This window comes from Sturnira hondurensis, unplaced genomic scaffold, assembly GCF_014824575.4.
Source record: "Sturnira hondurensis isolate 20B ecotype Veracruz unplaced genomic scaffold, ASM1482457v3 Scaffold0004136, whole genome shotgun sequence".
In the NCBI taxonomy this organism is placed as follows: Eukaryota; Metazoa; Chordata; class Mammalia; order Chiroptera; family Phyllostomidae; genus Sturnira; species Sturnira hondurensis.
Genome location: NW_028076767.1, coordinates 23,510,912 through 23,526,841, shown reverse-complemented (window position 1 = coordinate 23,526,841; position 15,930 = coordinate 23,510,912). Strand labels below are relative to the sequence as shown.

The window sequence follows — 15,930 nt, the reverse complement described above, 5'->3', positions numbered from 1 at the left end:
CCCAACCGACTGAAAACTCCCAGCATCCTTTGGGGCGTGCAGGGAGAGATTAAAACAATGCCACCCTTATTTCCTGGGCTACAACCGAATCCTTCGAGTAGAAAAAGGCCAGGAAACCCAGGTTCCATGCAGTCACAACTCCTAAGGTTCCCAGCTATGACTGGAGGAGTCAAACACCTTTGATAGTTTCTGGTAGGACTTATCGCCAGTGTCATAAGAAGTGTCAACAGAAACAAGCAGATACCCTGAAGCCCAAGCAAAGATGCTGAAATCATATATCCCACCCACTCAACCCACCTAATTCTTTCTTTCATCTATCTAGCGCTTTAGTGACCTAGTCATCCTTCAGTAGGTTTGCCCTTTACCCTTCCTCTTATCCATCCATCCACCCATATTTTATGCTCTACCCATACATTCATCCACTTGTCCATACATTACCCACCCATCCCTCTTGTCCATCATCTACCTGTTCACTTATCCATTCATCTGTAGTCCACTAATTTATTCATTCACCCATCTATCCATCTGCACACCAATCCAGCATCCATCCCACCACATATGCATTCATTTGGCCCTCTACCCGTCAAAAAACTGACGAGATCCTATCGTGTACCAGGTGCTGGGCTGGACTTACCTATTGGCATTTCATCCATGGATGTCCTGGCGCTGAGACTGGCCCCATGAGACACCAATAGCTCTGCCATTTGCATCTGAAACACAGGAAGAAGCCCACGTTCCCACTGCCCAGGGTTCAGAAGGCCTAGGAGGTGGAGAGAGCCCCCGAGGCCTCTTAGCATGGGACCCAGTAGTGGGGCAACGTTGGTTCCCAGGGAAGGCTTCAAACCCTCGAGCCAGGAATCCTGGGATGCAATGGACTGACCCCTGCTCCAGCGTGCCTGGACCAAGGGACGGAGGAAAAGGAGTCAGTCGTAATTCTAGAGTGGCCAGGTGTCTACAAAAGGCTGCAACTGCTGCCATCAGGGTTTTATATCCAGGCAACAGGGAGAAACTACTCAAAGCAGAAACACGGGGAGCGTTCTCATCTGGCAAACTTGATTATTATCCTGTTAAAATACAACCTGTCAAATGTTTTTGCCAACTCCCCAAGGAGTTTTTCCACATCCCACATACTGGCTGTAGTCAACACCGTGAGGGGGTCTTGTGTCCTTCTGAACCAGCTGCCAGACCAAGCACAGCAGGGTGACCCTGTGCTGGCCTTTCCCACAGCCCTGTGGGTGCAAACTACCTGTCCCCAGAAGGCAGCCGCGTGCAGGGGCTCCCAGCCGTCCCAGTCCTTCACGTCCACGCGCACTCCGTGGTCCAGGAGGAGCTCGGCGGCTCGTAGGTATCCATTGGCTCCAGCTATGTGCAGCTGAAGGAGAGGAAAGAAGTGAGCACACCCCCAGGGGGGCCAGTCCCATGTTGGGAGGTGGGATAGTCCCCTCCGTGACCCAAGTCTCAGATCATTCAGGGGCCAGTAGAATGGAACACAATGCGGGGGAAACACCAGCCACACTGCAGAGAATGACTGCATCTGCAGTGCAGACCTGGGAGATAAGGCAAAGAGGGGAGCTCTTCTCCCCTGTGGCTGGTCTTAGAGCTCCTGCAGTTTGGGCAGAAGCATTTACGGAGTCCCTATGGTATACCCTCCGAGCCTTGTGGCATGGGCCTCAGGGGTCCAGTAGGGTGGTTTTCAAATATGCCTACAAATTTGTTGACACATCTCCCCTTAAAAGATGGAATTTAATTGCTCCTTGATTGTGGACCAGATTGAGTAACTCATTTCTAAGAAACAGGGTATTTAAAGGGGCAGAGTATGATTTCTGAGGCTCGGTCATAAAAGGCATTGCTGTTTCTACCTTCTACTCTCTTGGACCGATCACTCCAGAGCAGGCAGACATCTTGTGAGGACCCTCGAGGAGCCTTAAAGGAGGTCGGTCCCAAGGAGGTAAGACACTGAGGCCTCCTGCCAAGAGTCAGCACTAATCTGCCAGCCACCCTGGAAGTGGCTCTCCCGGCCCCGGTCAAGCCTCCAGATGGCAGCAGCCCTGGCTGACATCTTCGCTGCAACCTCACAAACGGCCCCAAGCCACCACCTCCCCGCCAAACTGTCCCCGATTCCCTGACCCACGGAAACTCTGTGAGGTGATAACTAGGCCATCGTATATTTACGATGATGGTCGGGGGACCGCGCGCCATGTGCAACAGTAACCAATACATCCCATGCGGGAGCGCCTCACGCTGAGGCCCCAGCTCTTCTGCCTGCCGCCGTTCAAGACTCCCAATGGCAGACGGCACCTTGCAGACCCCGGCTGCCCCCGTGCTCGTGCTCGGTCTCCCCGAAAAAGCATAAAGTACCTAGCGCGTGACAAGCACTCAGGAAGTGGCTGACAGCCTTAGAGAGCCCTCAGTGCTCACAAAGCGCACCAGGCAAACGCGCTCGGATGGAGGGCCGAGCAGGGAATGAGGCAAAGGGAAACCAACGGCCCAACCCGGGTGGGAGACACAGGTAAGCGTCCAAGGGGGTCAGCAGAAGACTGGCTGGGAGGAGACAGAGGCGCCCTCGGTAGCGTGGGGCCCCCGCCACGTGCTGGCCCACGTCAGCTCCAGCTGGTCTTCACCCTGGCCCGTGTCCTCACCAGTGTGGCACCCTGGGCATCGATCCAGTCGAGGTCCTGGCCTGCTGCGATCATACAGTGGATGTCCGAAATCATCTGCTGCTCGGGAGCCACCCGCATCTCGTTGATTTTCTCTTGAGTGATGCCTGCAGCGGGGGGAGGGGTTTGGTCAGCACCCCGGGCCAGGTCCCAAGTTGCGGGGAGGAGACACAGATAGGGGAGGGCAAGGCTCCTGCTGCCAAGGGCCTGCCAGTCAAGGGGACGGACAGACGTGCCCACAGACCATTGTGTTCCGGACCCCATGAACACCAACACCCTGCGCTGGCCCACAGAACAAAGGCCACACTTGCCCGGCAACTGTAACAATACCACTTACTGTTACGTATGCTGTTCTTCTACCTGGAAATCCCTGCCATCCACACACCACCTCACACCACTCAAATGGCTGGCTCCGTCTCATCCCCTAGGTCGGGCCTGGCTCGCCTGCCTCCCCAGCTGCCCTCTCCTGACCGCCCTACCGCACCAGGGTCTCTTGGTCAGTATCCTTCATCTGGTTCACAATTGTTTTTATAACACACGGCACAAGGCTTAGTGAATTTTTGTTATGGGAAACGACTGAGTTAATGAACATACAGGGGTGGGCAAGAGTGAGTTTTCAGTTGCTTGCCTATGGAATATAACACCATCCTTAATAAATAATAATGCAAGAATAAACTGTGTGTTTCTCATACTCACAACTGTAAACCTACTTTTGCCCACCCCTGTGTATTACTTTCAAATGGAGAGCTGAATAAATCGAGGTGGAGGGGCCCAGAAAGACACTTTAGGGCTGCAGTAGAATTAGTCGTAACCTGACATCCTCACCAACAGAAACTAGGTATTCGAATATCATATCATCTTATCGTTTCATGAAGTAATAGTTTGGATATGACACATCTAAAGCTGTTCCGGTAGCTTTATTTTAATATAGTTGGTTTCCTTTATAATCCTATGAGTCTGATAACCATATTTAAAAATACTATTCTGAGAAGGGGTCCACGGATTTACAAGACTGGCATAAAACTGCTAAAAGCCTCTTCAGAATAGGAATAGTTAAAGCCTGGGCGTTGAGGAATGGACACAGCACCTCGGCGGTTATTGCTGAGATCCGGGGAGAACCACAGGGCGGGCCCTGGACAGGACCTACAGCTGCAGTCGGGGGTCTGGGTTTGAGATTTCTTCCTGAGGAGGAACTTCAGAGTCTGTGTGCTGGGTCACGGGGGCAGGACGCAGGTCTCTCTGATGGCTACACTTGTTTCCATTCTGAAGGTCATTTGTGACTGAGAACAGCCCACATCTTGTTTATCCCGGCCCCTGGCAGCCAGCATGGTGCCTGGCAGGCACCCGCGAATGGTTCTAACTTTTTATAATTTTCCCAAATGGGAACACATCTCTATTGTGAATGTTTATTGAATTGTCACAGCTGACGAAGAGAGACCAGGCCAGCTGAGGCCGCCCGCCTGTGGCTGTGACAGAGAGGAGAACAATACCTCCCTCCTGCCCAGCACATGTCGTCATCTTGTTAATCACACGGTAATAATAATGGGGACCCATCCCATTTCCTGAGCACTGAGCAGGAGGCAGGCAGGTGCGTGAGAGATGCTCCCCGCAACGCTGCCCCGAGCCCACTGTGTTGTAGGGGTCGTGCTCTTACCCTGGTAGGCCATGCAGGTCTCGATGACGTCCAGGGTAGGCTCATCCTCACAGAGATCGTACGGCATGTTCCCATCAGAGTTGACGGCGAGCAAGTCGGCCCCACTGCAGAGAAAGGGCAGGGTGAGGGCTGGGTAGGACTGACCAGGGTCAGTGTGGTACCTCTGCCCTCCAGTCTCTCACCCACAACCCCGCTGTGTCCCCGGCAGCCTCAATGCCACCAAAGTGTGCCCCAGCAAGGACAGGGACTTCAAGGTTCTTGGACTCTCAAGAACCTCAAATAGCGCCACCCCCCCCAAAAAAACCTTGAAAAAGAAGACCAAATATGGAGAACTGACACTTCCTGATTTCAAAGCTTACTACAAAGCTACAGTAATCAGAACAATATGGCACTGGCATAAAGGCCTATGGGACTAGAACACAGAGCCCGGAAAGAATAGAGAGCCCCTCGCATACATGATGTAAGGATTCTGACAAGGCAAGGAAAGCCTTTTCAGTAAATGGTGCTGGCAAAGCTGGAAACGATGCAAAAGAATGAAGCTGGACCCTTACCTAACACCATATAAAAAAAAGTCACTCAAAAAGGATCAAGATCTTAACGTAAGAACTGAAACTATAAAACTCTTAGAAATATAGGGCAAATGCTTCACGACACTGGATTTGGCAATGATTTCTTTGATATCACACAGGGAAAAAAAGATAAAATAGACTCCATGAAAATTTTTACATTTTGTGCATCTAAAGATGCTATCAACAGAGTAAAAGGACAACCTACAGAATGGGAAGAAACATTTGCAAATTATATATGTGATAAAGGATTAATATCCAGAATATAGAGAGAACTCAAATTCAGCAACGACAACCACGAAGAAAAACAAACAACCCATTCAAACATCGGCAGAAGACTCTACATTTTCCCAAACATATACAAACGGCTGATAAGCCCATGAAATGATGCTCAACATCACTGATTATTAGGGAAATTGCACATCAAAACCACAATAAGACGTAACCACACATCCATTTCAATGGCTAAGTTCAAAAAACAGAAAGCAAGTGGTTGTGGGGACGTGAGGAGATGGGCACCCTTGTGTACTCTTGGTGAGAATGTAAAATGGTACAGCAACTGTGAGAAAAGTAAGGCAATTCTTCAAAAAACCCCTAAAAATAGAAATACCTATGATTGAGCAATTCCACTTCTGGGTACGTACTCAGAAGAATGGAAAGCGGGGTCCTGAAACATGTTCAAAGTAGCATTATGCACAATAGCTAAAACCACAGAAGCCACCAAGCATCCATTGGCCGATGAAAGGATAAGAAAAATGTGGTGTATCCATACTCAATGGAATCTTATTCAGCCTTAAAAAGGAAAGAAACCCCGACATATGTTCCTACACAAGGAACGTTGAGGACATTATGCTAAGTGAAATAAAACCAGTCACAGAAAGACAAACACTATGTCATTCCACTTAGATGAGGGACTTAAAGGAGTGGACATCACCGAGACAGGAAGTGGAATGGTGGTTACCAGGGGAGTGCGGGAGGGGATGAAGAGTTACTGTTCATGGGAACCGAGTTTCAGTTTGGGCCGATGAGTTCTAGAAACAGAGGGCGGTGGTGCTATCTGGCGGTTTGCACAAGGGTGGAAATGTACTTACAGCCACTGAACTGCACACTTAAAAATGGTTAAGGTAATCCGTGTTATGTTAGGTGCATTTTACTGCAAGAAAAGCTAGGAGGAAAGAGAATGAAGGGAGAGACTGAAAAAGACAGGGCGAGACTAAGCGTAAAGGAGAGACGGAGATGGAGAGAAAAAGATAAAGGGCACAGAGATGGAGAGGGAGAAAAGGGAACTGGGGGAAGATGAGGAGAGAGGTACAGGCAAAGAGAGAAAGAGGCAGCGATGAACACAGGGTGCAGGGAGAAACAGAAAGTGACAGGCACCAAGAGACCGAGAAAGGGACAGTAAGAGGGGGAAAAAAGAGGAAGAAGGGAAGAGAGGAAAACAAAAAAAAAAACTTGGAAAAAAACAAAGGCAGAGGGGAGGCTGTTCTCGGGGAAGGGAGGGCACGTACTACTGAACGAGGATCTTCACCAGGTTGATGTGGCCGCAGGTGGCCGCGGCGTGCAGGGGTGTCCACAGCTCGTTGTCCTTGGCATTCACGTTCGCACCGTGGGAAAGGAGCAGCTTGACGATTTCCTCAAAGTTGTCGATGCAGCACTGTAACGGGAACACAGGCAGGGTCAGCTCCAGGCAAGGCCTGGGGCCCAGGTGGGGACACACCAGTTCCCCTGGAGAGGCCACGAGAAGGACGGTAGAGCCCGAGAATGAATCCAGCTCCAGCATTTATATGCTGTGTGAGCTTGGGCAAGTCACTTAACTTATCAGAGCCTTCTTCCTTGTAAGTTAATAATGTACAAGATAAAAATATTGTTTTTGTAAAGTCAGCTATACAATGCTTTGGAAGTGTTGGTGGAAGGAGACAAATTTTTGAATGAGGTTTTAAAAGTTTTTAATTCCAAGAAGGCTTCCTTCAAATGAAATCGTATGGAGAATGCTAACTTAAGATAATCAACGGATTCCAGCAGGGCTGCTCAGCTGGAGCAGGGGGCAGGGGGAAGCTAGGGAATTACCAGCAGTGGAGCCCTAGAGCGATCATTGTTTGTAAACTTTGGCTTAGAAATTTCTGACTCAGGAGTTCAGTTCTTGGGGAAACCCCTAGTAACCAACCCTCCCCCTTGAGAACGCAGCTATGCATGAAGGCTGGGGCTGGGGGTGGGGGCTGGAGTCCTGAGACAGCCCTTCGAAGGAGGCAGCCATGTTTGTGCACCTGCCTGCCCACACGTGGGTCAGCTGCAGAGAGAGGGAAGGCCAGGAACTTGCAGCCCCCCGATAGACTCTGGGGTCCAACAGCCACTGAAGCCCCCAACTCCAGGGACAGAGAATGAAAGAATCCAAGGGGATGGAGAGGTCTTAAGCCAGGGGGATGGGCAGAGAGAGGCGAGGGCAGAGGAGGAAGACAGGGACCGGAGGAAGGTCAGGGGGACTGTGCCCAGCACTGCCCATCCAGGCAAGGGCTTGGCCATCAGTGCAGTGGGAAACGGTGCAGAGTTATATTGAGAGGCACAGCACAGCCAGACTTGCACTTTTAAATCCCTCCTCTGGCTGCGTGTGGAGAACAGATTGTGAGTGCAGCTTCTTTGGAAAGAAGACAGACGGTTAGGAGCAATGTTGATATCGCCCAGTTAAGAGATGGTGGTGGCCTGGCTTACAGAAATAACGGCAGGCACCAGGCATGGGGAGGGGTGACTGGATGCCCCAGAATGAGAGGGGCACTTGTGGGAGCCCATGGCCCCAGGTGTGTGTGGGGATGGGGAAGGGGATGGTGCAGCACCACAGTCCCCAGCTCCACCCCCACTGCACTCGGGGCTCAGCAGCAGAACACATAGGGAAAGGAAGAGTCATTTGCACAGGTGGTGTTCTTTTTACACTAACTAGTCTGGGATTGGCTGGGTCTTTGGGCATCTCTCCCAACAGTGGAGTACAGGTGACCCAAGGAGGTGGGGCGCTGCCTCAGATGGTGGGGAGAAGCATGCAGTGGCAAGGGACAGCCTACAGAGAGCGCCAGAGGCGCCTGAATGAAGCAGAGGGGAAAGGCCACATCCCCAGGTCTGTGTCACTGGAAGATGAGTCAGGAGAGCCCTGGGCCCTAGGGGATGGGGGCTAGGAGGGCCAGAGTTCCCGCCTATTTCTGCAGAAATAGGAGCTGCAGAAAACATGAAGATGGGTGAGGGGCCTTAGGTTGAAGGGGGAGAGGACTGTACACCCAGAATTGCAGTCTTGTGATAGGCTGCACCTGGGAGACCAGGTCTGAGCAAGGGCTGAGTTGGGGGCTTGGCACAGGGGTGCAGTGGGGTAGGGTGCATGGTGGAGAGAGCAGGCCACTCGCCCCCGCAGTCCCCAAGGTGGGAAATGGCACCTGGGAGTTGGATGACTCCTCCGCCCCCTCACTTCCCATGTCCAGTCTACCACCAGGTTCGGGGGCCCCTCTCACTCATGCCCCATCCCTCGGCCCTGGCGGAGGCCTGATCACCTCTCCCCACCTCCCTCCTGCTCCCCTTCAGGAGAGAGTTTCCTCCTTAATCAGACAGGTTGCTCTCAGTTGCCAAGTGAAGGCTCCCTGTTGCCAAGCGAAGCAAATGCACCCCCTTCGCAGGCACAGGAAGCTCTTCTTAATGTGCTCCTTAGGCGCACTGGAGCAACGGTGACAATGACAACAACGATGGAAATGACGGCTCCAGCAACAGTGGTGCTGATGCTGATACACCGCCTCATCAGTAAAAAGAGCTGATGCTTTTTGGGTAGTGACTAGGGCCGTGCACCCTGCCGACCCTTGCCCATGCCTTGCCTCGTCTCATCCTCAGAATGAGGGCTCGAGAAACACTCCGGCTGCTGGCCACCACACCGGGCGTTGCAGACACACAGAACATGCCATCACAGATCTACACAGTGCTGTGCCTCAGTGTCCTGAGCTGTGAACTGGGGTCCTAGTTCAGACGGCTGTCGTGAGAAGCAGCCCCCACTTCACATAAGTGAAGTGCCCTTACAGAGAAATAGACATGTAACAAATTTGAATAATATCTAATATCTATCCAGCATCAGGCGATGCTCACGGGGTTTTTATGTGAATTCGCTGAACCGTCATAACAACCCAGTGAGACAGGGAGTTCCTATTCCTCTGTGACAGATGAGGAAAGTGAGGCTCAGAGAACTTAAGCAACTTGCCCAAGGTCACATAGCTGGAATTTGTGCACCCCTGAAAGGACAGGAGGAGAAGCCAAGAGGACAGACACACGGGGAGCCAGAGGGCTGCAGGCTGAGGGTGGGGACCAGGGCAGTGGCCGGTCGCTCTTCACCCCTTCCTGCCCTCAGGGAGGGAGACGGAGTGGCTCTCCCCAACCCAGGCTTTCCGCAGCCTAGCCTCCCACCTGCTCAGACACCTGGGCCAGGCACAGAAGGGCTTCCAGGTGTTCATTCATTAGGTCAGCATGCACATATGAAGCTTGGGGAAGGATGCTCGGGCACACCAATGAGCAGGGGACATGGGCTGTGCCCTGTGAGGCTCAGAGTCCGGGTGCAAGGGCCAGCACCAAAGGATCGCACTGATGGCTAAAAGGGGAGCCCGGAAGGAAAGGATATGTGTGTAACAGCATAGCTCTCGGGCTCTTGCTGTGGACTGTGGCTAATCGGCACACATGGGAAGTGTGGAAGGGATCAGCAGAGTGTGGCCAGCAACCAAAGAGCCATTAGGCTGGAGCTCGGGAGCCAGGAAGCCTGGAGGCTCATCAGGGCAGACCTCGTGGGGCCACGTGGGAAGACACCAGAGTGCTCTCAGTAACGCCAGAAGATGTTTGGCTTCAGCATCCCTGTGGTTGCTGCATGAAGGGCCAACCAAGTGCTGGGGACCCGTTAGGAGGCTGATGCAGCATCCAGGTGAGAGATGACAGCCAACCAGGGGGGCTGAGCCCATCCCACTGCCCTGGAAGGGATGTTTGCTGTGCTAGCACATGGCTCACGGCTAGAGCTCATGACTGTGAGCCCTTAAACGGGTCACATAACCCCTCTGTCAATCACCTTTGTCAGCAGGATGGATGGATGCCATGGTGGCTGTGAACAAATGTGCTTCGTAAACTGTCAAGCTCCAAACACACTTGCTTTGTTTGCCAAACGCCTTGCTGGGCAGTGAGGAGGCAGTGGACAAAGGCTCCCTGTCCTCAGAGGCTGTGTGTACACCGTGTGAGCATGCATGGGGGCTCTGTGGGTGTGTTTGTAACAGACACACATGTCTCCGAAGCAGACAAGAGCCTTTCAGATGGGGCGGCTCTGGCTCCCCTTCCCTCCGTCCTCTCTGAGGGTTCTGGACAGGAAAAAGCAGGAAGGTGGGGGACCTGCCCAGGTGGAGAGCAGGGGGCAGGGACTCCCGTCGGACCGGCCTTACCTGGTGTAGGGCTGTGAGTCCATCCTCGTTGCACAAATCAGGGCTGACCTTGTTCTTCAGAAAGTAGCGTACTGCAACAGAGAGGACAGGAGTGAGTGTCCTGTCATACCTCAGGCGTGCAGGGAGGCAGGGCAGGTGCAGGGAGGCAGGGTGGGTGTGGGTAGGCAGGGCGGGTCCAGGTAAGACCCACTCTCCCCAGGTCCTGACACAAGGGATGCTGTTTGTTTGCACCACTTGGGGCCATTATAGATGGACATTGGTCCCATTGCCAACTGCTAATGCCCTTCCACAGCTTCCCATCCCTCTAGGAACAACGCCAAACACCCTCACCATAGGTCTATCCCTGCCCGCAAGCTCCATTTTGCATAATTCCAGTGGGCACCACTCACACCGTGGTCTGTGAGACTGGCACCCCTGGGGCAGGGCCGTGCCCGGCCTGTTCAGCTCTGCACAGTGCTCCTACCTACCCACCTCTCCAGTCTCACTCCTTATACTCCAAACTTACCTTCCACAGTGGTCTTTAGTCAGCTACCGAGTTACCATACCTCCCCAGCCTCTGAGCTTTTGCATAGTCTGTTCCCACTGCCTGGAAGTCATCAACTCATTCATCACCCATCCACCATCCATCTATCCACCCTCATCCACCCTCATCCACATATCCATTTTTAGCACCTGCATGCACACATGCATATACACACCTACACGTAGCTGCCTCACCCCACATCCTTCAGGTCTCAGCTCAGACTCCCCAGAGGCTGGCACTCCCCCTGTAAGACACGCCCACCACTCCTGTGCATCTCAGGAATAGCCTTTTCACAACTACAGTCATGGCACTGTTTGGGTAATTATGGCTTTGGTTCTGTCTGCCCCAGGATGCTAAGCCCTAAGAGGGCAGGACCGTGACAGCACTTACTGCTCTTTCCCTACGGCCTGGTAGGTCCTCAACACCCCTTCCAGGACCCTGACCTCATCAGCAGCCCCCTAGCTCAGCTGAAGGGCACAGTCTCTGGACACAGAGTCTCCCTCTCTAGGCCAAGCAAGCCACCCTCTGGTGGCTCGTCGTGTCTGTGATAAGCAGCGTAGCCCATGGGTCCCTCCTGCGGAGCCATGGGTGACCTGGTAGCTGGTCCCAGCCTAAGTGCCATGAAAGGAGATTATGGCATAGCCACTGACTGCCAAGGCCCGGCCTGTCTGTGGGCCAGGGAGGGTGCCCTGGGACTGGCAATGGCCTTTGGAGAGTAGAGGTGGCCGTTATGTCACTGTCCAGGAAGGTTCTAGTCACATGAACAAGGGCTCAAATCCCACAGGAGCGGGTCTGTCCAGGACATACTCTTTGAAGCAGAAATCAAGCTTCAGCTGCCAAAAGCAACTTGTGTGCACAGTAATTATTGGGGTGTCCTCTGGGCTGTGTGGGAGACCAGGATATGTAATTACTCCAATGCCGGCAGTTATTTTCAGCCCAAGAGGTGGGACAACTCACTCCATCTCTAAGGAGCCCTTACTACTCACAAGCCACAGTCCTCTCAGTGGTCCTCACCAGCCTCTTCTGCACTAGCTCAGAGCCCAGCTCTGGACACAGCTCCCTGGAGTAAAGACCCCGCCACCCACAGCACCGCCAGGTTCTCCTGCCTCTGGGGTTCAGCAAGAAAATGATCCTTCTGTCCACAGCGTCTTCTCACTGAGCTGTTCCTAGGCACCCAGGTCAAGGCAGAACCATTCTCTGCCATGGATTCTCATCCATAATTATTCCCCTTAAGTAGAGGAGACCAAGGGTCAGGAAAGTGCAGCTCACAGTCACGCGTGGCCAAGGGGAGGGAATCGGACCCTCAGATTTCAAAGCCCGCGATTATGGGCACAGAGCAGCTCTGCTCTGCCCCCAAGGCCGGGAATGGGAACCAGCATGGCTGGGGCCCCGCTGAGTGGCCAGACCTGTGCTGAGAGCTGGCATGGGGAAGGGGGTAACTGGAGAATGGAAAGCAATGCCCCCTTCTTAAGCATCAGAGGCCCTCAGGTCCCAGACCAAGCCTCCACTTGCAGATAGAAGGGCTTAGGGAACCAAAAAGAGGACAGAAAAATCTTTCCTGGGGTGGGGGTGGGGCACAGCCCTATTTCTCAGGGCCATATGAAGTATAAATCTGTTCCCTCTCACTCTCTGCTTAAACCCTCCTGCAGCTCCATGTTGCTCTTAGATGAAGTTCAAAATCCTTCTGTGGCCTTCACAGGGGTCGTCAGTCTATGGCCCATGGGCCAGATCTGGCAAGCAGCCTGTTTCTGTAACTTAAGTGCTATTGGAACACATCTGCAAGGAATTATTTCCATATGGCCACGACCACTGTCACCCCACGGCAGCAGAGCTGAGTAACTAGGGCAGAGACCTGTGACCCACACGGCCTGAAATGTTTACTCCCTGGCCCTGTAGAGACAAGGTTTGCAGACCCTGGTCCTCTGGGTCCTGCACGGCGTGGCGCTGCCTACAGGATGACCACCTTGCCTAATTCCAGGGAACCTGTGCAGTCGCCGCAGGAATGGCTGGTTCTGGTGTTGTGCAGTGCACTCCCGCTCAACGGTGCCCAGCAGCCCCGCCTCCCTGCCTCTCCAGGATGGTCTCTTGCTCCCTGAGCACCTCGCTCAGTGGAGAAAGCTGGCGTGGCAGGGCCTAAGGGGGCGGCTGAGTCACAGGGAGCAGGCTCTCCTCTCCAGCCAGGTTCAGCTACCACTTCTTCTCACTGTCCACACCCAGGTCTGCTCCCTGCCCCCAAGCTTGGACATCTGCTTGCCAGAGTGACCCATCTGTCCTCACGCATTTGTTTATGGCTGTGGCTTTAGGCAAGTTATTCCTCCTCTCTGCGCCTCAGTGTCCTCCTCTGTGAGACGGGGTCACAACTGCACCTCCTTTGTGGGGCTGCTCTGAGGGTTAAGTAAGACAACGCCTGAAAGCCACTCCTATCATTTCTTTTAGATATAAACATAAAGCACGACCAATGAGCTGCTGCCTGATGCTCCCGCCTTGTGCTGGGAGCTGGGAACATAACCACTGACATGTTGTATTTCTCAAAGCTCTCCACGTGATCATGAAAGACAGAAGCCGTCTCTCTCCAGGGGGCTCTGAGCAGCTGCTGACTCAAGGACCACAGGGAGCCCACCGTCAATGTCTCCACGCCCTCCGCACGGGCAAGGCCCCACAGCGATGGCAAAGAGGTGGCTCCCACCCTCCTCCTGTGCATTCCCGCTCCTGGCGCCAACGCTGCTGCTCTGCCCACACCTCCCTGGCAATCTGGCTGGAATCTGGGCCAGGCTGGGCCATCTGCTCCCCTCCATCTCCAGCTGCAGCGCGGGAGCCTGAACAGGCCCATCTCGACAGGAAGCTGATGGTAGCTGCCTTGGCAGGGAGAAATCACCACTGACAAGCTTGTGTTGTCTTTGCACCCTGACCACTCAGCCCCCCAGAGCAGACTGCCGGACCTTGAGCTGGTCAGCACAAACACAGGTGTGGTCCCTGGTCCTGCCTTGGGGAAACAGGGACAGCCAGACAGAGGTGTCTGCCCCCGGAGGGGGGCCTTGGGCAATCAGTCGACATCTGCTGGGCACCCTGGGGCTGAGTGGCTGCCACCTGGACACGTGACCTGCACAGTCCTGTTGGAGGGACACCCACTCCCCAGGCCCTCCTACTCCCTTCCCATCCCGCTTCCTTTCCCATCCAGCTCCCCGCAATGTGGCCTCCAAGGCGCTGCAGTCCTTGCTTCTCCTCAGCCCGCACCTCCCCCATCATCCCTCCTCGCTCCCCAGTCACTCACTGATTCAGTTGTGATGGCTTCATTTCCCCAAACAAAACAAAACAAAACAAAAACAGCTCCTCAAGGCCTTTACACACACACACTTTCTTCCTATTCTTAAGCCAGCAATTTCCTCTTCATCTTCCAGATTCCAGCCAATTTGCAACGACAGGGTGATCCATTAGTATATAAGAATCCTATAATTATTTGTTTAGTTTGGGGGCCTCCACGAGGGCAGGGGCATGTCCATCTCCTTGGCTGCTGTCCCCAGTGTTTGCCACGAAGCCTGGGTCACAGCAGAGATGCAAAAAAAAAACCTGTTATAGCGAGAGCATCTGAAATTTACTCTCTTAGCAAATTGCGAGTACTTGACACATTATTATTATTATTAACTAACGGTCGCCAGGCTGCACCTCAGACCTCCATACTCACTCATCCTGCATAACCTCACCTGCGCACCCTCTGACCGACATGTCACAAAGGGTACCTGTACAGGGCACTGGATATGCTAATTAGTTTGACTGTACTAATCATCTCACTACATATACAAACATCATGTTGTCCAGCTTAAATGTCTATATTTTATTAAAAAATAAATATTTAAAATTTTTTTAAAGAAATGTCTATTGTGTGAATGAACTAAGGAAGGAAGAAAGAGATAAAGGGACCATGAATGGTCCAGGACCCCCAGGGCTGCTTGCTCCTGGGGCCAAGGGGATTAGGGACATGGGGCAGTGGGGACATGGGCAGTGGGGACATGGGCAGTGTGGCCATGGGGCAATGGGGACATGAGACAGTGGGGACATGAGACAGTGGGGACATGAGACAGTGGGGACATGAGACAGTGGGGACATGAGACAGTGGGGACATGGGCAGTGGGGACATATGCACAGACCTGCGGATTTGGGGCACCACAAGGTGTGCGACTCAGGGGCCGAAAGCAACTGGAATGGACTCTGCACAGAAACAAAGCAGCAAAGGCCCCTCCTGGGCCCACACTGCCGATGTCGCTGGACCTGGCGGCTGACCGTAGGAGTCCCTCAGCCCCACTCCCGGGCCCGGGCACCTGCCCTTTTCCTTCTTCCCAGGGTCCCAGTCCTCACTTCCCCTGCCCTGTGCCCTTGTTGTTCTCTCTACCACCCGGCACCAACTGTGTGCCAGGCACGGTGCAAAGCACTTTATACCCATCAGATTGATTAGTCCTCCTAATGTAGTTATGGGGGTTAATGACCTCCTATTATTAATTAACTGCCTGCTATTATTGTCCCAACTGAGGGAAAACTGAGGCTCAGGTTTGAACCTGTGAATGGCTTGTCCAGGGGCAAGTGGCTGAGAATGGCAGGGCTGGGATTCAAACCCAGACCTGGCTGCCTGCACAGGCTGACTGCCTGACCGGTGTGCTAAAGTCGTACCGAACGGTGTTAGCAAAGGAAGGAACGTGGGAAGCAAAGAGAAGCGCAGGACAAGATGCAAATGTCAGTGTGAAGAAAGCCAGAGAGGTGGCAAAAAGCTAGGAGAAAGGTCAAGAGCCTCAGCCTAAGTTCAGTGCTCTAGAACATGACAGGACCACAGAGACAACGAGTGCTAACGGTCGCCCAAACAACCGTGCAGGTGTCATTGCAGATGGAGATGCTACCCAGCATCTCCAACACCCAGCCTGAGGTTCCATAGCAGTTGTGTGGCTGCCCTGGGGCCGCCTCCAGAGCCTGAGCCCCAGCCGGCACTTCTCAATGTGTCTTCCTGCTGCATCTCCACTCTACACAGACTCCACCCCACCCCAGGCCCCAAGAACTCCGGTGGCCTGCCTGTGGCCGCCGTGTGACCGCCATGTGGCCAGCCTGTGACCAG

At 53.4% G+C, this 15,930-nt stretch overlaps 1 protein-coding gene across 1 annotated transcript in view; it reads right to left on the bottom strand.

Moving 5' to 3' along the window:
* PPP1R16B (protein phosphatase 1 regulatory subunit 16B) overlaps positions 1 to 15,930 on the bottom strand; it is a 90,474-nt gene that overhangs the window by 8,170 nt on the left and 66,374 nt on the right. Inside the window, exons 3-8 of the mRNA XM_037044058.1 lie at positions 10,310 to 10,380; positions 6,386 to 6,531; positions 4,312 to 4,415; positions 2,640 to 2,764; positions 1,247 to 1,372; positions 635 to 710 (exon numbers count right to left, since the gene is read on the bottom strand). Of these exons, the coding sequence (XP_036899953.1) occupies positions 635 to 710; positions 1,247 to 1,372; positions 2,640 to 2,764; positions 4,312 to 4,415; positions 6,386 to 6,531; positions 10,310 to 10,380 (648 nt within the window). The remainder of the gene's footprint in view (positions 1 to 634; positions 711 to 1,246; positions 1,373 to 2,639; positions 2,765 to 4,311; positions 4,416 to 6,385; positions 6,532 to 10,309; positions 10,381 to 15,930) is intronic.